General features: G+C 37.2%; 1 protein-coding gene across 3 annotated transcripts in view; it reads left to right on the top strand.

The window, feature by feature from the left end:
• AP3B1 (adaptor related protein complex 3 subunit beta 1) overlaps window positions 1-22847 on the top strand; it is a 167582-nt gene that overhangs the window by 3824 nt on the left and 140911 nt on the right. For 2 of the 3 annotated variants that reach the window (XR_014491277.1, XM_083353111.1), the window contains exon 2: window positions 21860-21935. Coding sequence is in view for 2 of the 3 variants with exons in the window: in XM_083353111.1 (XP_083209237.1) it covers window positions 21860-21935 (76 nt within the window). In the remaining variant the exon portion in view is untranslated. Of the gene's footprint in view, window positions 1-16753; window positions 16960-21859; window positions 21936-22847 lie in introns of those variants that run through there. The other variant, XM_083353112.1, reaches the window with a different exon arrangement.

The following is a 22847-nucleotide window of genomic DNA, read 5'->3' as shown; positions in this document are numbered from 1 at the left end:
CTCTCTTTGATCAGTTTCCAACCATTGTTTCTTCTCCATCATCTGGTGTGCTTCTTAATGATTTTTGTTTCTTTTATTTTAAATTACTTTAAATTGTAGCCATGGGAGATTGGTTTGAAAATGACATAAAAATGATTTTAACCATTTCCTTCTTCATATCTTGATGAAGATCACTTTTCACAAGCAGATGTTTTTATCATTAGAAAAGCTCTCATGCAATACCAAACTAACATCTGATTTTATATTTAATTTGACAGTCTAAATGTTTTTTTACTTTCTTCGATAAGATGAGAAGATGAGAAGAATTATAAGTAAATTGATGGCTCGGTGAATGAAGTAGAGTTGGAGGATTATCAGCTACAAGTGCCAAAATGACAGTTTTGACTGGCAAATCTCTCAGGAAGCATTTCCATGCAGAGTTAGAATTAATTCAATGTATAATTTATATTGACAGTTTTATTTAAGTTGCTTTTAACTATCAAATAGAACTTTATAGCATTCTTTAAATTGTGCTATTAATATGCAGTTGTGTTCTTTTATTCCCTTCTTAATATCAAGCATAATTTATTATTACAATTTGGTGTGTTCTAGAAAGTACAGTTATATAAAAGCATCTGCTTTGTAGTTTTTGAGTTTATAGAATCAACATGAAACATCAGTGCATGCCAGTGACTTTTAATTATAATGAATTCAGAATAATGTATTTTTTGCTGATTGAGACTATGCATTAGAAAATTGAGGTAGAAAATATTACATAAATAAATAATTTTGAATGATGAAGATTCAATCTTATATTTATTTATTGGTGGTGCAAATTGATAAATTACTGAGGATTATTATCAACTTTCGTGTAACAAAAGCTGAAGTAGAAAGATGAGTGTTCAGTTCTAATAAGAGGCTGCTGCAGGTATAAAATTACCTTCGACTCATTTATTTCCTACTGCAAATCATAAGATTTCAAAGAATTCCCCAAAAATGATACACTATATAGCATGCATTTTATTTATATTGCTATTTATATTATTGTAAGATTATACCACATTCATCCGTATATCAATCATTCAGTGTTTTTTTGTTGTTTTTTTAATAAAAAATACAGTATTATCTATAGTTCTCTAGGTGTCTAAGAGAAACTAGATTTTTCTGAAGGTCTCATTCTCAAGGTTTTCCATCTAAAGGTTACAATTATGTTGTATCAAAAAAATTTTGACAGTTATTTCACTATTATAATAAATGCTGTATACTGAGTTTTCTAGTTGGATCTTGATTGTACATTTTTCATATTTTTTGATAAATTGAACTATTTTTACATAATATGAGTCTTATAGCCTTTTCAAGACATTGCCTATTCTAGCTTGTTAATTTCTTTGTTAATTTGGGTTTCAGCTGAATATTATTCAGATCAATTTTAGATTATAGTATAATGTTAAGTCAGTCAAAAACTTGTAATACTGTAGTAGTATTCTAAAATGTGACTCTTATTTTGGGTAATTGAAACATACCTTCCACTGAAGACCTGTACATTACATGGTCAGAAAGAGGGCTGAGAAAATACGTATAGACCCCTCACATCCTGGACATAAACAGTTTCAACTCCTCCCCTTGTGATGCTGCTACAGGGCACTGCATGCCAAAACAGTTAGACACTGTTTTTTCCCTTGTGCCATCACTCTGCTGAACACCTAATTCTCATAGTACATTTACCAATATGGTATGGCTGTATTATTACAGTATTATCCCTCTCATCTTTTCTATTACCTTCTTTTATTGGTATCATTATGATTATTATTACTCTGTTGTTTTGCATGTAAACTGGCAACTTCTTCACCGAAGACAAATTCCTTGTCTATGTAATCACACTTCATCAAATAAAGTGACCTGTCTTTCCCTACCCTACCCTAGCCTACTCCACTCCACTCCACTCCACTCCACTCTAGTCTGTTCTCCACTCCACTCCACTCCTTAATTCTTTTACTTCCCTGAAGACTAAAATGTATTGAGCATCCTTTGATGAAACTATTAGTCTACAGAGTTGTGTTTGTTGCATTGCAGTGTTCTTTAGATAACACAAGATTCAAACTATATGCACCTGAAGTCAAATCTAGAAATTCCAGTAATATATTCAAAAGGTGAGAAATCAAGGTCATTGTTCACTTGTCATAATAATGTTGATAATTTGGAGTTTCTGAAAATATTTGAACTAAAGGAAAATTTTGTGCAGGTTAGGGTGACAGTCTAGGAAGTTTTTGTTTTTGTGCTGATTAGTGACAAATATATATTTTTTACATAATTGCTAAGGATGGCCATCTGAATAATATTAAACTTGCCTAATATACTAATTACCCAAATGGAAGGTTTCCCCCCCACCCCGAATAATAATTATAAATTGAGACGGGATCTTGTTACATTAAGAAAATGTGATCATAGAAGCAGGTGTTGAAAGTGTGGAGGTTGATTTTTATTATAAGTAATAAAAATCAGTGGCTACAAGGAGATAGGAAAGGAAGAGGAGCAACAATTATTGCATTACTGAGAATTTCAGACAATGGTGAAGATTCTTAAAATTCAGGATGTTCAGTTCACTTCTGAGGACAGAGGAGGCCCTAGCACAGGGACCATCTCTACAAGTGAAAGACAGCAAGAGTGGGATAGATATAGCATGCTCATTCCTACTCCCCTTTGAATGCAAGTAGACAGGCCTAGAATTCCTGAACATACAGTATTTACCTGGGATTAAGAGTCACTGAACTCAGTACAACTAATTACAGAGTAAGTAAGCATGGGTTATGTTTCTCTGCCTACTATAAACTCTTGCTGAGCTGTCATCACTGTCTTTCTCCTTTTGTCTTCTAATATCCTTTCTTCCTTCTGGTTTTTCTTTTCCTTTTATCCCTTCTGAAAGAAAGGAGGGAGTGATGGTGTAAGAATGTGTGTGTGTGTGTGTGTGTGTGTGTGTGTGAGAGAGAGAGAGAGAGAGAGACAGACAGACAGACAGAGAATGGTTTCTGTGAGTGAATGCAGACAATCCATTTTAGAAATCGATGCCTTATTTTACAGATAATTAATTTTAATCAGTTTTTCAGTTAATAATGCTTTGGCTTGGCCACGCCCTTTTATTGAAAGTTGTTTTGGCCAATGTATTTATACACACATATACTTTCCTTTTTACAACCCTGTAAATCCCTTAATTTGGAGTAGACTAAGAGCAACTGAATGGACCTGAGCCTTTACTAGCCAGTGCCCTTCCTGACAGCATGTGGAGTTCGAGCAGGTATTTTTTTCTTTCTGCCCTGGGAGAGAAAAATCTGTCACTACCTAGGATTGAACTTTCAACCTTCTGAATGGGAAGCAAGCATGCTGCTATAAATGTATACAAAATGTCCTGGGCTAGCTTCTTCTGAATTTCACTACTTAAGTGGAAAAACTGAAGAACTTGGCAATGCACAAAATTTCAGTTTGTTTATATTTTTTCTGATTTTTAAAATTATTTTTGGAAGATTTGTGTGGAATTCAGGGTATCTGTCTTTTGCATAAATAATGGTGTTTCTGAATTTCTTTCCAGCTGAGTTCATATCTTCATTTCCATGACTTCATGGATTGGCTTATGAAGTTTAGGATGTTCATCTACCTTCTCAGTCTAGTCTATATCTCTAGAGTTCCCTGCTACTCTTCCATTGTGGTTTAATCCTACAAAACTCTTCTTCCAAGCCCTGATAAGGAGAGGCAAGTACTGCTGTCTACTGAGATGTTGGATAAATGTAGCATTGGATTTGTGACTGACATCCATTCATTATTAATGAATTTATGAGACATAATATTTCCTTGGAGAAATTAATTGTCTATCTGAGGAAATTTTTGTGGATTTTTTTTACCTCACATGACTGAATATTTGATTCATACAATCTATTAGTTTTTTAAAAACTTATAATGCTTGTACACTGTAACGCATGTTTAAAAGAGGAATTGAGAGTTTTGTGTAGTTGTTAAGGTGCTGGCCTAGAAAGCAGTGACTGTGAGTTCTAAGTCTCTCTTATAAAGGCTATAGTTATTATTTTGTTAATATATTGCAATATACATATCATGCACCAGTAAATTCAGAGCAGCAACAAACTTAGTTAAAATAGTTTTTGACATTTTAGGGCTTCAGAGCCCCCTCTTGTACTAGAAATAGAATACTGATTTTGAAGGAGATCAGTCTGGGATAAAAATATTCTACTTTCCAATCATCTGTTTTATTGAGATGAAGACATTTTATTTTGATCAGAGTTTAAAGTAAACAATTTACTTAGATTTATGTTGGACTTCTAACAAGTATTTTAATTGACGGAATCTACCCAGCCATGTCAAGAACACAATTACCGTAGTTTTATTAATAAATAATAAGGCTTGTTCATTTGGCAGAATTGTATGATAAGAGTGCTTCAGAACTATATGCTCAGAAATAAAAGTTGAGATGTCTTGCTGTAATGAGAAGTTTTTTCCAGTAGCTTTGGTGATTCCCTAAATCTGATAAAATGAGAGAGCCAGGTCAGTCTAAGTGTAGGGGTCAGCAACTTTAAACACTCAAAGAGCCATTTAGACCAGTTTCCCACAGAAAAGAAAACACTGGGAGCCACAAAACTCTGCTCATTCCCCCCCTTGCATGGAGCGCCCTGCTGCTTCTGCCTCCCCTGATGCGTTCCCCTGCTGCTTCCTCCCTGCATGGAGCACCCCACCGCCACTGCTTCCACCCACCCACCCTGATGGAGTGCTCCACCACTGCTGCTGCTTCCCCTTCTGCACGGAGCACTCCACTGCTTTCCCCAGTGATGGAGTTTGGGAAAGGGTGGAAGGGTGTAGCCCAGGTGTGGCCCAGCAGCAGCAGCAAAGCTCATCCTCCCCACTCAAGAGGCCACCTGTGACTCCTCAGCTCCGTCCAAGTTGAAGAAAGCGGAGGCGCAGCAGTGGGATTGTTCTCAATAAGGCAGATGCACACGAGCAAGCAGTGCACCTGCAGCTGGTGTCAACTTCCCTCCGTCCAGTGCGCTCCCACAGAGAGGGCCTCCTCAGGGTGCCGCTGATGAAAGAATGCCGATTGGTGACCCCCAGGGGGAGAGTGTTCTCTGTGGGCGCGCCAGACCTTTGGAACCGTTTACCGGTTGAGCTCCGGATGGCCCCCGACCTTCGCTCCTTCCGGCGCGATCTCAAAACATTCTTTTTTGAACAAGCTGGCCTGGTCTGACGGGATGGGGTTGGGTTTTTAAAACTAGTTTTAACTTTAATATGTATTGATTTTATGGGCATGATGTTTAATGGCTTTTTAATTTTTGTATTCGATTTTTATTGTGTATTGCCCTGTTCACCGCCCTGAGTCCTTCGGGAGAAGGGCGGTATAGAAATCAAATTATTAAATTATTAAATTAAATTATTGTTTGAGAGCAATCCCGCTGCTGCATCTATTGCCCGATCTACTTCTCACCTGGCCGGCTGGCTGGCTGGCAGGCACAAAGCCTCACCGCTCTTGTCGCCCTCCCCACTCAAGCGGCCACCAGCAGCTTGGGTGCCTCTGCTCCATCCGAGTTGAAGAAAACGGAGGCACAGCAGCGGGATTGCTCTCAAGGCAGGCACACACGAGCCAGCAGCGCACCTGGCTCTTATGGTTTGAGGACCTATGATGATTTCAAATTAGAGGAAAGTTAATATGGGAAAAGATAATCTTTACAGTGGGAACTACCAAGTGTGACAAGGAAGAATTGAAAACTATTGTAATACATCCAGGATTTGTGTTTATCTGGGCTATTTTTCAACAACTAGATAGTAGTTTTGACACTGCATTCTTCAGTAGCTGATTTTATGTACTGTTTTGAAGTGCAGCCCCATATAGAGTGTATCACGCTTATCTGTTCAGTAAACTATTAATATAGTATTTAGTCAAATGTCAAAATTTGGAGACAGGAGAAGATACAAGATAAAATTTCCTTTGAGATGAACTGACTCATGGTGACTTCATGGGAACGTCTTTGCTGTTTTTTGATATGATACAGAAGTGGTTTGTTATTGCCTTTTTCTGCTACATTTTTGCTTAAGTGTAAGCTATCATGATGATGTTTTCTAATTATCTCCCACCCAAGTTTTAACCAGAACTCACCTTGTTTTAACCAGAACTCACCTTGTTTAGTTTCTTGAGCTAAACCAGGCTAGTGCTTACTTACATATATAAGCACAGTATGTTCCATTTAGCAAAAGAATAATAAAATTCAGCCATATGCATCTTTAGAATAGATTCTTCCTAAGCACAGTATGTTTACAAATTTGCAGGGTTATTTTTAGCTGAGAAATGTAGTTGGTATTGATCTTTCTTTGGTTTTACAAAGGACTTCTTCATGGAAAATTCATTGAATATATATTGATTTTATATAATGTTCTTGATTTTTCTGTATAGAAGAATATAGCCAATTAACTGTTTATATAAAGCATTTATTTAATTCTGGAATGATTTAATGTTGAATCAGCACATTCCATTCAAAAGGCTTCAAAAGATTGGAATTAAATGGGTGAAAGCAGAAAACTCCAGCTTTATTTAATATTTAGATTTCATGCATATATTGCTTCATTGGCATGCCTACAGTCTAGGCCCATCTGTTAGAGTGGCACTGTGCCTGCTGCTACAGAGTTATGCCAGTTTCATTAAATATTTGAGCCAGGAAAGATGAATGATTTGGATGAAGTATTCTATAAAATAAGTCCAAAATGAGTTTTGAGTTATTAAATCCACATAGTGTTATCTGATGCTCTGTCTGTAACATAATAATAAGTATCATAAAATCAGCAAAAAAATTCTTGGTTGTGATCTAACAGGTGGCATGAGAATGAAGTATGTGGCTGAGACAAGCTTGTAGTAGAATAAAATAGAATAAAGCCTAGGGCAAGAGTAACAGATCCGTGGTAGTCTAAATGTTGCTGAATTTCCCAGTTTCTATTACTTCTAAATGTCAGACAATTAAGGTTGTCAAAAGTCTTGAATGCTACAAGCAGTGCTTTTTTTGTAAAAGAAAAAGGTGCCGGAACTCACACATGTCATACAACCTGCCTTGCCTACCGTACAAGGTTCCATCCAAAAAAGGTGCCGGAACTCCATGCTGAGCGTTCTATGAGAAAAAAAGTCCTGGCTACAAGTTATATATTTTTGTCTTGTAAGAATTTATATACTCTTTATTACCTCCACTGTTCTTTCAATATTCAATATAACATGTACACAGATGTTATACACAGTTTATGTTGTAGAAACTCAACCTACATCTAAAATTGATTTGTATATTGCCCTGTATAAATGCAGCCAATGTATGAAAGCTTAGACAGAGAGCTAGCATAGGCTAATAGTTAGGATGTAGCAGATAATTTTGATTTGATTCTAACATTATTCATAACTGTTATAAAAGTGTAAGAGCATATGACAAAGCCTTGGTAGATTGTGCCAGGGCCCATCTTAACCCAGAATAATATCACTTAGATTATCCTACTAGTTATTTCTCTAGTATTCACAAAATAGAGATGTAATGTCTTTCCACAGCAGATATTTTTGAGGCACATTTTCTCTTAAAGTGCAAGTAACTGTGTCTCAAGAATAATAGTGCTAGGTTGACCTGTCTTCCATGAATTAATCCAACTCCCCTTTAAGACACCCATTTGAGTCTTAGGGTAGTGAATTCTACAAATTATGTGTTTGTAGGGAGAAGTACTTTTTTGGGGGGTTGGGGGGGAAATGTCTGTTTTAAATTTTCTTCCAGCAGCTTCATTGGCCAAACTGTGTCCTAATGTTTGAGTCAAGAGAAGAATATCTACTTTTTTATGTCTGATTTTGTATACTTTCTCTAAATTGCCTTTTTCCTAAGACTTTAGGCTTTAAGCCCTAAGGTTCTTGCTTTTTTCATAGAGGACATTTTGAGCTTCCTTATCAGTTTGTCTGCACTTTTTCCCCAGTTCAATTGTATCTATTTCAAATGTTGTGAATTTCATCTTGAGAGTACCAGTTTCAAACTGTACATGATTTTCCAGATACTAATGTACCATAGATTTCTAGAGTTACGGAGCCACATCTACATTTCATTTACTGATTCTTGAGAATAAGTGATATACCGTACTAATAAAAAGCCTATTAGCCTATTAGCACATAAAAGCAGTATGTATAGAAATAATTTTTAAGAGATTACTTTTACTTGAGACATCATCCAATATAAGTTTCCCCTTTATTTGTGTTAGGTTTTAAAAAACAGTATTTCTAGATTAGATAAATATTTGCAAAGCTATTAGAATGAAAAATGGGCAGTTTGCCATTAACAACTTGGTGGCAATGAACCATTTATATGGCTCTGTTATGAATATCAAGCATAGCCTTATTATACTGTATTCCAAAATTAAACCTGTACAAAATCTTAGTGAAATATTTGTTGATTGTATTAATTTCATTCAGTATTATTTAAACCGTTCTATAGTTCTACTAATACACTTAGCTACATTTTTGTAGTATTTTAAAAAATCCTTAGCTTTTAGAATTTATTGAATAATTTGAACATTTGAAAATTAAGTTATTAGTAACATGTTTATGTTAAGTCCAAATGTTTCTTTTAAATCATACAAGTATTGGAATAGGAGATACCATTGTGCTTCAAAAATCAGGTGCTTCATCTCTCATACCCATCATTATACTTAGAAATGGATGAAAAACAGAGAAATTCTGCCATTGGAATATTGTCTGAATTCCAGAAATACATTATAGAAGTACAGTTTCAAGCACACCTCCAATGCGATCTCTAAATAGACTGGAATTTTTTTTCAACTATTAAAAAAATCTTTACAAACTTTGGACCTATTTTTTCCTTTCAAGCACTAATGATCATAAGAAAAAATAACAAAGTAGGTTTGTATATTAACTTGTATTTCTAATCTAAATGTCATTGGTTACTTATGATTAACTCTCAATTTGTTAACTGGCTGAGTGATTGTTAATAAGGTATTATAATAATATTTGCTGGAGAAGACTCCTGCGAGTTCCTTGGACTGCAAGGCGATCAAACCGGTCAGTCCTAGAGGAGATCAACCCTGACTGCTCTTTAGAAGGCCAGATCCTGAAGCTAAAACTCAAATACTTTGGCCACCTAATGAGAAGGAAGGACTCACTTGAGAAGAGCCTAATGCTGGGAAAGATTGAGGGCAATAGAAGAAGGGGACGACAGAGAATGAGGTGGCTGGATGGAGTCACTGAAGCTGTAGGCGTGAGCCTAGATGGACTCCAGAAGATGGTAGAGGACAGGAAGGCCTGGAGGAACATTGTCCATAGGGTCGCGATGGGTCGGACACGACTTCGCAACTAACAACAACAACAAATAATATTTCCTCTGAATGGCATAGTAACTGTATCATATCATTTTGGGGAATTTTACACTGAACTTTGCAGTTAAGTGGGTGGAGTTTAAAGTTTTATGGCAGGACTTCCAGGTCCTTGCTTCTTTGTTCTACATCTCTTCACGAAAGCATGCAAGGATGCTTCTTCGCTCCGAAACAACATGGGGTTGTCAGGATGGAAAGATGTGCCATGGTTGGATGTTCTTATCAGCAAAAGTAAGTCTGCCCAGGATGCCTGACCAATAAAAGTCTGTTTAACACCATTCTGCAGAGTTTATGCTATTTGGATCATTAATTATAAAGCATTTTGATTTGCGTTCCATGATAGCGCGCTCTAGTGCTTACAAGCAAGTCCCAAAATTACGAATGTTGCAGCACCACGGCAGTCGTTCGCCCTTACGAGTGACCACAGAGGCTCTGCAACATTCACCCTGGTTATTCCCTCCCCACCCCCACCCTGGATCTCCCTAGGCACCAGGCCTTCAATACTCACCCTGTGAAGATCAAAATCCTTCACTTTCTTGGCTGCTGTAGGCCTTCGGTGCATCTGCAGAGAATGGAGGCCTAAAGTACCGTAACTCAAGATTATGTTGGATCAATGAGGTGAGATCTCACACTATTGATCTCATGTGATCTCATGGTTCTTTAGGCCTCTGTTCTCTGCAACAGAGAATGGAACAGAAGCCGGGGATGCTTCCATGTGACTCCGGAGGATGGATCAGCCATGAAAGCATGCCCCTAGCCTCAGATCCGGGTGGCAGCAGCCTGGAGAAGGCCTCCGGTGCTCAGATCAGGCTGCCGGAGGGCTGCAGAAGCATCCCTCAGCCTCAGATCCTGGCGGGAGCAGCCTGGAGGCCTCTGGCACCCAGATCAGGCTTCCAGAAGGCAGTGGAAGTATCCCCCGGCCTCAGATCTGGGCAACAGCAGGAACTGCGGCAGAGAGGAGATGGATCTTTTCAAGGTGAGTCCGGCATGGCAGGAAGGCAGGGGGAAGCATGAGGTATCTTAGTGGGTCAGGGAGGCCTTGGCCTGTTACATCACTAGGCCCTCCATGGCCTTCCCCACCCTGAGATACCTCATGTTCACTTAATGAGCCACATGCGTCTTAACGAGCAAGGGAGTGTTCTCGTTTGAGGTACGAGATTCACTCCCATAAGTTTTTGAGTTACGAGTGGAATGGGCAGGCTCCATTGCACTTGTGACTCAAGGACTACCTGTATAACCTTTGTGAAAGGTGACCATCATTCTGTTTAAAACCTAGAAAAACTCAAAAAAATGTCCACTTCGCATGGCAGCCTATTCCCCTGGCTTGACAGTTCATGCAGTTAGGAATTTCATGTCTAGCCTAAACCTACTTTCTTGCAATTTTAACTACATTGACCTTTTCTAGTCCTCTGAGGCAACACATCTTCTTGTGTGCAAAAAGTTTTTTGATATTCAAATTATTATCATATCTTCCTGTAATTGTCTTTTTTGTAGAATCAAGGATCTCCAGGTCCTTTAACAATTCCTTATAGGACTTGAATTCCAGATCCCTCACCATGTTCATAGGTGTCCTTTGTCACCGTCCTGTTTGAACTGTGATATATAGAACTGGAAATAGTATTCTAAGTAATTTCTGACCAGAAGAGAATAGAATGGGACAATTGTTTCTTATATTTGATTCTATGCTTTTGCTGTTGTATCCCAAGGTAGCACTTGCATCAAACTGCTGGCTCATGTTTAATGGAACTTGTTTCAAGATGTCCACTTTTAATGTTTGTCTTTTACAAGATACTAATTTATCTTTTGTATCTTCCCATGATTGTATTTGGGCTGCTGTCAATTGTCTCATAGCAACAGCTTTATTATTCTTATTTATTTACTTTATTTAATTTTTTTGTAGACACCCACTCCCATTAACTTTGAGTGTTTTATAAATAATTATAGTTGTAGTCCTACAAATTATTAGGCCTATAATTAATATGTGGCAAATAGATATTCAATAGATCCAACTTTTATATTACTTTTATTTATCTAATGAATATACATTTTCATTCATTTGCGAATAAAACTGTATTCATACAAAAAAAAAGATAAGAACCAGGAAAATCAGGAGATTCATGCAGTTTAAATGAGTAGAAAGATTTATTGCAAGCTTAAGCTTTCTATAAAAATCTGACCTACTAACAGTCAAGGGAACTGAGTGGGAATAAGATGCACTGGATTTAGATCTCTTGTGGGTGCACAGGGACTTATGACTTATGATGCATTTGACCCCTTCCTCAGTCTCAGCCTATAATAAGGCACTTAAAACCAGATATTTTATTCATTTATTGTATCAAATTTATATGGCTATCTATCTCACAGATATGATTCTGAGTATACAGTAAAAACAAAACAAAAACATCTTAAAATAACCATAAGAAGCCAAGAAACATGCCTATATCAGCGGAGAATTTAAAAACGCATGCATAATAAAGCCATCTTGTGGGCTCTCTGTTCCAAAGTGTTCCTCAGGGCTAATCTTGAGTTGGAGGGGAAATAATGCACTAAAAGGCAAGAGATGCAGCAGAAATTTCTGGTTTCTGTCAGATGTTGCTTCTTAGCAGATAGAACCCATAATATGGCAATCTTGCCTGCCATGATGGGATGGGTATGTAATGTATTTGGGAAGAAGCAGTCCTGAAAATTTCTTGGCTGCAAGACATGTAGTGCTTTAAAGATCAAAACCAGTATCTTGAATTAAACCTGGAAACAAACTGGCAACTAAAGCAGTTTGCAGAGCAGAGGTGTAAGATGTGCCACTTTATGGGCACCTGTCACTGTGCTATTTTACACCAGTTGAAGCTTCTGAATACTCTTCAAGGAGAACCCCATGTAGAGCAGATTTAGTTAATGCAGATTTTTTCAAATGTAATGTGGCAAAAGTGAAGAAAACTTTTACCAATAAGTGGTACCGTTCAGACGTTTTGACAACTTTAAATGCCCTTTATCTGGCATAGCTGTATTTTTCTTGTTTCACTTAAATGGCATGTTCTTGACTTGGATTAGTCAAAGCTTAGCTGATAACTGATAGTATTTTTCCCCAGCTTTGTTTTACATGTTTTTCCCCAGAAATCCCAATTTCAGTTTCCCTAATTAATGTTCTACAGTAATTTATTTATTTATTTATTTGTTTGTTTTTATAAACCGCCCTTCTCCCGAGGGACTCGGGGCGGTGTACAGAGGAAGGAAGGTATACAGATTGAACAATAAAAAAACAATAAAAAAACAATAGTAAAAACAAACTGAGACCCCAATTAAAGCTATCATGCCAGGCCGGACTGCTGGAACAGGAAAGTTTTTAAGTCGCGTCGGAAGGTGCGGAGGTCGGGGGCCATCCGGATTTCGGTTGGTAAGCTGTTCCAGAGGGCTGGCGCACCCACTGAGAATGCCCTCCCCCTGGGGGCCACCAGCCGACATTCCTTGAGCGGTGGCACCCTGAGGAGGCCCTCTCTGTGGGAGCGCACAGGACGGTGGGGTGCTGACATTGGCAGAAGGTGCTCCCGTAGGTAGTCCGGACCCATGCCATGTAGGGCTTTGTATGTCATTGTTAGCACCTTGAACTTCACACGGAAGGCAACCGGAAGTCAGTGCAGCGCACGGAGGAGAGGTGTGATATGGGAGTATCGGGAGGCTCCCAAGAGTGTCCGTGCCGCTGCACTTTGCAATGTAAGTAATGTAAGTTGGGCAACTCTGAGACGTTATAATGAGCCCCTTGACTTGTGTTCCACCTTTCCTTCAAAAACTCAAGATAGCTTACATAGCAAGCTCTTTTAATTTTGTCCGAAGTGCAACAAGTTTGTGAAATAGTCTGAGCTAAGAAGGAATGTCTGAGTCAAAACCATATAGTGCTTTTCCATGACTGAAGGTAGAGTAGGCTCCAGGTTTCCTCATTCTTAGTACAACAACTTAATCCTTGTGCATGGCCTTGGGGACTGGAGGGGGGGAGCAGAATAATGAAACAAGTATCACAAATCCATCCCTTCTGTATATGCATCTTGAAGTCACATTCATGTATGTGAGGGGTAATATTTCATTTTGATCAAACTGTTGGATTCTGGGGATATCTCCTCTTCATTGCTTATGAATGAACTTTGTAGAAAATTAAACCAGAAGTATATTTCAGAATGTATTTATATTTATATTACACAGATTGTACACATGTATGTCTTCCCTGGAAAATGTTAACTTTAATGAATAAAAGAGTTTTGGCAAAGCTATTTGGGCAAATGTAGCACCTTCTCTGGTAAGGCTTTCAGAAGAATCTGGCTGATATCAGAGGAATATTTTATTTACCGATAGATATCAAGTACATCCATTTCAAATTTTAGCTCATATTTTTTCCAGCCATGTTGGAGTGTACAGTGTACATTGGTCTTATCTGCTCGAGTTTGTTTTACTATAGATAATATGTATTTTAGATCAGGGGTCCCCAACCCTTGGTCTGTGGTACCGGGCCGTGGCATGTCAGCAAGTTGGCTGCAGAAACAAGCAAAACCCCATCCGTGGGATGCAGGCAGCACACAAACCATACACTCTCCGGTCTGTGGAAAAAGCTTTCTCCACAGAACCAGTCCCTGGTGCCCAAAAAGTTGGGGACCTCTGTTTTAGATTGTTCTCTCATTGGAACAATGTTAGCTGACTCAGAATTTAGCAGCCAAGACTGACCGGAATCAGGAAAGTAAATCATGCTATTTGCAGTTCATGTCTTCAACAATATTTATCAAGCTCAATTACAGATTCTTTTCTGATTACAGTATGTAAATGTTTTAGGCCCCTTAATAATTTAAGAAAGTTAATATGAATCTGCCTAGAAAAGGAGCTCTGTTTCCTTGAAGGCCTTTCTTCAGAGATCTCTGTTGCTTAATATACCAGGTAAATTCTGGAATGAGTCCTTTGTAGTGTGGTATCCAAAGTTTATGAAAACTGCCATAGAAGGATATGTCAGTGTAAGTGCTTTATTTTTGTAAATTTTTGAGGTGGGGGCATGCTGCTTTTCACTGTTGATTGTTGTTTTATTGATATATACACCTTTGTAAATTTCTACATTATTGGATTGTTAGGTAGAGATTTCCTAAATAATGTGAAATGAATTTGCTAATGTAATTAATGTTTGATATAGCAATACCAAATTACACCACAAGATGTCACTCAAATAGCTATAGTATAGTATGATAGCAGAAAATTAAATTTGAGTCTTGTAATTATATAGCTTCTGAATAGGTTTTGCACATGCTCATATTGCATCATATTTTGAAGCAAAGTTCATTTAGAATGATAAAAACTGGTTCATTTACTGTAGGAAGCATTGCTATAACTAATAAATTATTTTTACAGAAAAATATAATTTTACTACATTAATAGAGTTCCCTGTACAGTATGTGTACACATGAATTCTTTTATGTTGAGGGCCATGATTTATTAGCTTTTCTGAATTATTGTGAAGGAATATAGACCTGGCCTTAGAATAAGCGAACTGTTAAAAGGAGATTTTTTGGAAAAGGTTGCTCAGTCCTGAGAAAAAGAAAATTAGGAGAAATTCCAAATAGCCTTCCTGTGATTTTGTTTAGTATAAGAAGGGCAAAGTGAAGCTCTTATGGGCTTTAAGATTCTGTCCTTGCACTGTACAATAATTCAGAGCATCCCTGCTATGCCTGTTCCTTGCCTCCATTGAAAGGCTGACAATCACATAGTTGATATCATAGCAACTACCATTGAGAGATCCATTAGAAAGGGCTGATAGCATCTCTTATCTCACTAATTTGAAGTGCAACTTTCTCTTTGTTACATTCCCTATGGCTTTTAAAATATGAGTTTTGCTTATAGAGTACCTTAAATTTCAGGTCACCAGTAAGGTCTTTGACCTCATTTCTGTCTTTTTAATAATGTATATACTGTACATATCTGCCCCCACCAGGTAAACCAGACCAGAAAATCATCTCCACAAGAAGGGTAACACTATTTTTTTGAGAATGGTTATAATAACAGAATCTTTCAAGCGTGATTGTGCTACATCAGGGGTTCCCAACCATGGGTGCTCGCATGTATCTCTGTCAAGGTTATCTTCCTTACTTTCTATAATAAGCAAAGTTTTTGAAATTAATTTGATGCAAAGATAAAGGCAATCCTTTAGATAACAAGATGTCAATCATCTAGCGATACAAAGATCAATTGAATTAAAATCTGAATCACATTTCTCAGCAATAAACATATGTCATATTAATGATGTGTACTCCCAGACGTTTTGCCCCATCCAAATTGTATTTTTTTGATTAATGATAGAAGTTTATCTGTGTAAAATATGTTACAATAGTCTGTCAAGATTGTTGCTAAATATAGGTAGAAAAACTAGGACATTGTTTCTAGGTAAGTCTGTTGCAATGCTGAGCTGAAAAGTAGTTCTAACTATTGGAATTTATGCTTCCACTGATAATGATAGTCCAGGAGGGTGCCAAACTATAAAAATAAACTTTTAGGAGGAATGAACTTTCTTCTAGCATCAATTACAAAACTTTATTCAGACTGAATGGTTCCCAATCTATAGTGTCTCCATCTTTCTGGATTACGTTTCATCTTTATCCATCCAAAAATAACTTCCAGGCCCTAATCCAAGAGTTCCACAATCTTTGTTATTTGAAAGTTAAAAATGAGCAGGGGAGAATGGAGAATTATTTGTAGATTCATTATTTTCTGTTCCATTCTTCCTGCATTAACAAAGGGCAATATGTCTGCATAAACAATCATTTTATTTGGTAATTTACTTTGTATCTAAATGCTATCTATAGGGAGTAACTTTAATAATGTTAAACAATTGTGCAGCTTGGGTGAAGGAGGAAAGAAAAAATATCTTGTTAATTATCTAATTCTCTGTTTTATTAATTGTATAGAATGGATTGGAATAGGATAATTAACTGAAGCTATTTCACTAAAAGTCTTAGTTGATGAAGCCTATTCGTTTCATACTATTAAAGTGCCCTGGTTCTGGTTTCTGAATTCTTTAGCTTTGTATTTTACTACTTCATGTCAGTACCACCTTTTAATTAACATTTCTCTAGAATACAAAATACATTATATTCCTATTAATTTCATATTAAGGTAACTTTTAACTTTCTTTGGGATGTATGCTTCATGTTCCCAAATGATTTTTATTGAAAAATTAGAATAAGGTAACAATAGAATAAGAATGATTTTCATGTTTTGCTGTGTCATGCTGTTTGTTGAAGTTGGCAAGTAAGATATGTTTCTGTGAGGAAATGATCGTTGATAGAGTATGCATTTCCTTAAAGTGAAGGGAGTTGGTATCCTGTTATTTCATAATCATGCTACAGTCTTGATCAGTAGCTTTCACTACAAGTATGCTTCTTTCTTTTTGCTAAATTTGGAGGCCTGGAACAAGTACTCTTTGTTAGATAAATTCAGTGGGGTTGCTTGCAGGATTACATTTATTCTTGAAAAGGCAGAGATGCTCAACGTTACTCTAAAATCGGAGCCTACTGAGGAAGAAAATAGTATTACTAGCTTTTCTGTTGAATCATATGAAGAAAATCTTTCTTTGTAAGTATTTCATTAAGTTAACTTCATTTTTTCCTTTGTTTTGATGACTTTTATTTCACTTCAGATTCTAACTGAATGCAGTACGGTAGCATTCCTGATGCAGGCTGCAAAGAGCAATGGAGTGTGACTCAGATTCACTGCTATTTCTGCTGTGCTTTAACAAAATCTCATTCTTGCCAAGTATTTGAACATGAACATTGACTGCACTTATTGTGGTTGAATACATTTGCTGCACCTTGGGGTGGGAGGAAGATGAGAGAAATAGTTGTTTTATCTTACGGCAGCACATTTATGGAGGAAATCTGTTGCACTGGTGACATGTAGGTGGGTTGGGCTCACAAAACATTTTAAGTTGTTCTTAAAAGGAAAAAAAAGAAAAAAAATACTATCTTAGTGCAGACTAGGCAGACAATTTGTCCTATGAAAAACTTTTTATACTGGAAGGCTGTGGCATAATTTTCTATTTCCCCTTTTACAAACTGAAAGACCTCATGGCCAAGTATCTCCTTCTAAGGGATTCCTAGTAATTATTATAGATGACCACCAATCAAACTGGTAATCTCCAGTTCAGGGTTTTTCAAAGTGATCTGTATCAACCTCCAAGTACCAATGGGACTATCCAAAGTTATTATGTTATTATTTGTAATACTGTTAGCTAAAATAGTATTTATTGCATTATTTTTCATATAATAAATAATAAATTTAAATTGGAAATAAAAGCACAACTTTTCTTTCTACTTATAGTCTCAGAAAATATCAGTGAGAAACATCATATTTTATTTATTTATTCAATTTCTGTAACAGCCCATTTCAGTCAATGACTGGGCAGCTTATAATTAAAAAAAATTACAGTTGAAAAATTTTAAAACAATAAACAACAATAAAAATCCAAAATAAATATACATAGTATTTAATGGGATATATGTAAGAAGAATAAACTTTGTTCGACATTGGAAGTAAGGCCCAATTCCAACAATACCTGATTGGAAACTTAAACTTGGAAAATACATAGCAATGACAACACTAACAGTATATCTACATAATAAAAGTTTAAAAGAAATTGAAACTTAAGAAAGAATGGTTCCCATACATACAACATCACTTAGTAATGTAAACATAATCACTTAGAGTCTGGTTTCATAGGGGGCCTAAATGCCTGTAGATATTGCAAATTAGCAGATGTATTGCTGGGATTTTCTCTGTATACGAGGCTTAGTATCCTCCCCATGCGTGACTGTGGGATCCCATGTCAAACTGTAGATCACACTATGATCAGCTGTAAGCTGAGGGCGTATATCAGTCCAGTATCTGATTTTTTTTAATATAACCGATGCTGTGCTTCAGTGGTTAGATAGCCTAGACATTGGATTTGAATGTATTTTTAACATTTACTGTATTAATATGTGTGTGCTTTACTAAAAATGTTAATACGTGTTGCTAGTCTATGCATGATATGCTATATGCTAAATACATAAATAAGCAAGCAAACAAGCAGATATATAAAATGGAGAGGTCACAAACCCAATAATTATTTTTATCTTCTTGTTTCTTTGTACTTTTTGGTATTTTAATTCTTGCTAAATTTGTCTGTAAAATTCAGAGAGGCCCGGTCATATAACACCCCAGATTTAACAATTGAGAAAAAAGTCTGGATGGTGGACATTGCAATATATGGATACAGCAGAATAAATAAGAAATAACTGAGAAAAAATAATAAGACAGAAATAAAAATAGAAATAGAATGGCTGTGGCAAAAGAAAGCAAAGATAGTACCAATAGTATCGTAATAAGGCATCTTGGGTGCAATCCCAAAACAACTGGAACACCCCTTGAACACTTTTGGCATTGACAAAATTACCATCAGTTATTTGCAAAGGCAACTTTACTCAGAACAGCTTGCATCCTGCAACAATATGTTTAATATTATTAAACAACAGTGTCTGCCTATCTCAGATCCTTGGGAAAGACTTGATAGACAAAAATATAAATTCCAGTCTAAACATCTGTATGACTGAGACCAATCATAATAATACTACTTTCCCACAATATGCTCTTGGTTTTAGCACAGTAGATTGCAGAGATGATTTGTACTTCCTGTTTCATTATAGGAAGACTACTTTTTCTTGTTTCTCTAACCACTTTGGTTGTATAGTACAGAGGTCCCCAACCTTTGAGGTACCAGGTAGCAGTTCTGTGGAGACAGGTTTTTCCCGTGGACCAGAGGGTGCGTGGTTTTGTGTACTGCCTCCATCTTGCAGATGGGGCTTTGCTTGTTTGTGCCGATCCACGGTCCGGGGGTTGGGGACCCCGGTATAGAACGTGTACTGGTAAATATCTTCTAAGCATCCGATAAATCCCATGCTGTGAATTCTGAAATATCCTTTTCCATATAATACCAGTATACAAAGGTACAGTTTGTGAAACCTAGACATCAAAGCCTGTTAGCTTAGAAGGATTTAGCCCTTAGATAATACTTAATTTGCTACCTAGACATAGGGTATCATAGAGAATAGAATAGAGTAGAGTAGACTAGAATAATAACTTTATTGTCACTTTGAATGTTGTGATTCAGGGTCAGCCTGTGGGTTCGGCAGTTGGGTTGGATGATTCAGAGGAGGAGGAGGGGGGTGTTGGAGAGGTTGCTGAGGGTGTTGGAGAGCTTGCTGATGAGAGCCCTCAGCCAGGCCTCTCCCATCTGATTACAACGCAGACCCAGCTGTGTGAGCCTGACAGCGTGGATGAAGATGACCCACAGCTGGCTCTGTTCAAGGACGCCCGACGCAGGAGGCATCAGGAGTAAACAGAGGAAGGCAATGGGGCACCTCGGAAGGAGGCAGAGAGAAGCCACACCCTGAACTGTTTAAAAGGGGAATGCGTGGGAGGGCTGGTTTGCTGAAGGCAACCGTTTGAATAGCTCCTGTTTCATGGTTCATGTTTGCTCTCTTTGCTCTCTTTGCTCTGTTTTATGTTAATAAATTTGGCAGGTTTAGTTCCAGCCTCTTGCCTTCTTGTAAAGGGGTTGTCCCTGCCTTTTCTGCAGGGCCGGTAGCAGGCTGGCACAGAACAAATGTACACTAATCAGCATACATTAAAATGAAATTTTGTTGCATTCGGCTCTCAAAGGGTCACCACCTCTGATATATATGACATAAATATGACAAATAAATAAATAATGGAAATAAAAGAAGGAGCATTATCCTTAACTGAGCAAAGCAGCTTCCTTTTCTCCATCTTTCTGAGATGTAGCTCCTCTAGTCTTAAACTCTTCCACTTGTACACATTCAAAAATAACTATTAATTTAATAAGCATATTCCTGGAAGACTTAGATTTGTATTAGATGCAATGCCCTTAAGTATCTATCACTGTTCTGAATTCCATGCAGAAAAGTATTTTTAAGAATAGAAAACTACTTTTTATCTTCTATATTATTGAGGAAATTTTCTTGTTTGTATGTTCTGGATTTTATGGATGTCAGAAAGTACAAATTAAGTTCAAATGCAGATTTAAAGGAAATTGGCCTTTTGACAAAATATTTGCTACTCTAAATCAGGGTTGTGGCCTATTTGGGACCGGGCCGTGCAACCTGTGGGCTGGAGTGCATGCAGCTTAACTTGAGTGAGTGGCAGGCACGCAGCTCCACTTGTTCAAGATGAGCTGCACATGCATGCATGTGTGTGTTGGCCCATGGCTCATGCAGGTCAAGCTGCATGCACGCCAGCCTGCTGCTCATATGCAGCCCAGTTTTCCTTTCCCCCAGGGGGCCACCAAGCCACAAAGGTTGGGGACCACTGCTTTAAATGTAATAGTAAATATGAACTAATTTGAGCTAGTCCTTTAGAATGCTGCATCTCCCTAAATATCCAGAAGCCTAAAAGGAAGCTATTTTTTGTAACATAAACTTTATTTAAAATGGATTTTTTCCAGTTTGTGATGGGAATTATTTGCCAAAATGGGAAAATATAAAATCTTTGTTTCTAACATGTTCCAAGTTTTTTTGATGTGTTTTTTTTAAACTCTCATTTTTAGATAGAAATTATTTTAGCCAGTCTCATAGTTGACATACTCACTAATGAATGGGTTGTGGGAAGAGAGTGTAGTGTGACCATGTTCATTACAGATGAACAGACCTGTCCAGTTTGATTTTGTTCAGTTCCTTACTTCTCCAAGTTAAATTAATTCAGTCTTATATTTATATATATATATATATATATATATATATATATATATATATATATATATATATATATATATATATATATATTTGTGATTAAAAATGTAGGAAAAGTTTGATCTTGTGCAGTGGCTCTCAATCATTTCTTCACCATGGACCCCCTTTAAATTCCTTTTGTCCCCAAGACTTAACTGAAGATTTAAATCCTAACATTTCTTCAAGCCTTCACGGACCCACTGTGTCTTTGGTATTGAATTTATATTTCCATATTTTGTAAACAAAAAATACAAAATAATAGTATATTTATAGCAGAGGTCTTCAAACTTGGCCCTTTTATGACTGGCTGAGGAATTATGGGAGTTGAAGTCCACAAATCATAAAAGGGCCAAGTTTGAAGACCCCTGATTTATAGTATTCTGTGTTTGGCTTTATTAGTCTGATAAGATAGCTGAACATATAAGCTTTTCCCTCATATACTATTATATTCATCCTTCAAAATTCATTTTGATATATATATTGTGCTTTATATATTTGATTTGTTCTAATAGGGAGATGCTTAATATCTCCCCCAAATGGAATTTGCAACAGGTTTTCTTTAGGTAAGTTTCTGCATTGCTGAATCTTGACATTGTGTTGCATGTCAAATCCCTTTTTTGTTTTTATAATTAATAACTTCACAGTCAGGTTGTGATGCTAATAATCTTACATATTCATTTTCTCTTTTATAGAAATGAAGATCTTAAGCAGATGTTGGAAAGCAGCAAAGATTCTGCTAAATTGGAGGCTATGAAAAGGATTGTTGGAGTATGTTCAGCTTTTATTATGTGTATAATGCAGTTTGCATCTTTTTGAATTTGAACATCCATACAAATAATTTAATAAATTTACATGTCCCTTGATTCCCAGGAACTCTGGGTGATTTACAAATGGTTTAAAACAGGGTTGTCAAACTTGCCGGCCCGTGGGCCAGATGCATCATGCAGAAGCCGTGCCCACCCCATTGCCAGCAATGGCAAAATCGTCCCAAGACATCACATTTTTATATTTTATTTTATTAATATTTCTATACCGCCCTTCTCCCGAAGGACTCAGGGCGGTTCACAGGGCAAGAATAAAATACAAAGTTACAAATATTAAAAGGAGATTAAATAGTTGCCCGTTAAAACAATTAATATACTACATTTATAAAAACCCCAAAAATACAGGAATAAAAATACAAGAATAAAAACCCCACCAATCCCCCATCAGGCCAGGCCGGCTTGTGCAAACAAAAACGTCTTCAGGTCGCGGCGAAAGGAGCGAAGATCGGGCGCCATCTGGAGCTCTACCGGTAACTGATTCCATAGTTCCGGAGCGCCCACAGAGAAGGATCTCCCCCTGGGGGCCACCAATCGACATTCTCTGATCGGTGGCACCCTGAGGAGACCCTCTCTGTGGGAACGCACAGGGCGCAGGGAGGTTGATGACGTTGCAAGTTTGACATGTCTGGTTTAAAACATAAAAACGAAAACAAGAGACCAAAAATAAAGAGTAAGATGGCAAAACCAAAGAGAACAAAGGAAAACAACTCACCCGGGTCAATGACTGAGTGAAGAACCAGGTCTTCAGAGGCCATTTGAAATAACAGCAAGATGGGTTCTGTTGGAATTTTTTTTGGGGGGGTACCTCATTATAGAGGACAGCGGTTGCTATAGAGAACGCTTGCTTCCAAGATCC

This window comes from Vipera ursinii (assembly GCF_947247035.1).
Source record: "Vipera ursinii genome assembly, chromosome: 2".
Lineage (NCBI taxonomy): Eukaryota > Metazoa > Chordata > Lepidosauria > Squamata > Viperidae > Vipera > Vipera ursinii.
Note: the sequence above shows the minus strand (reverse complement) of the source record. Positions and strands in the feature narration are given on the sequence as shown.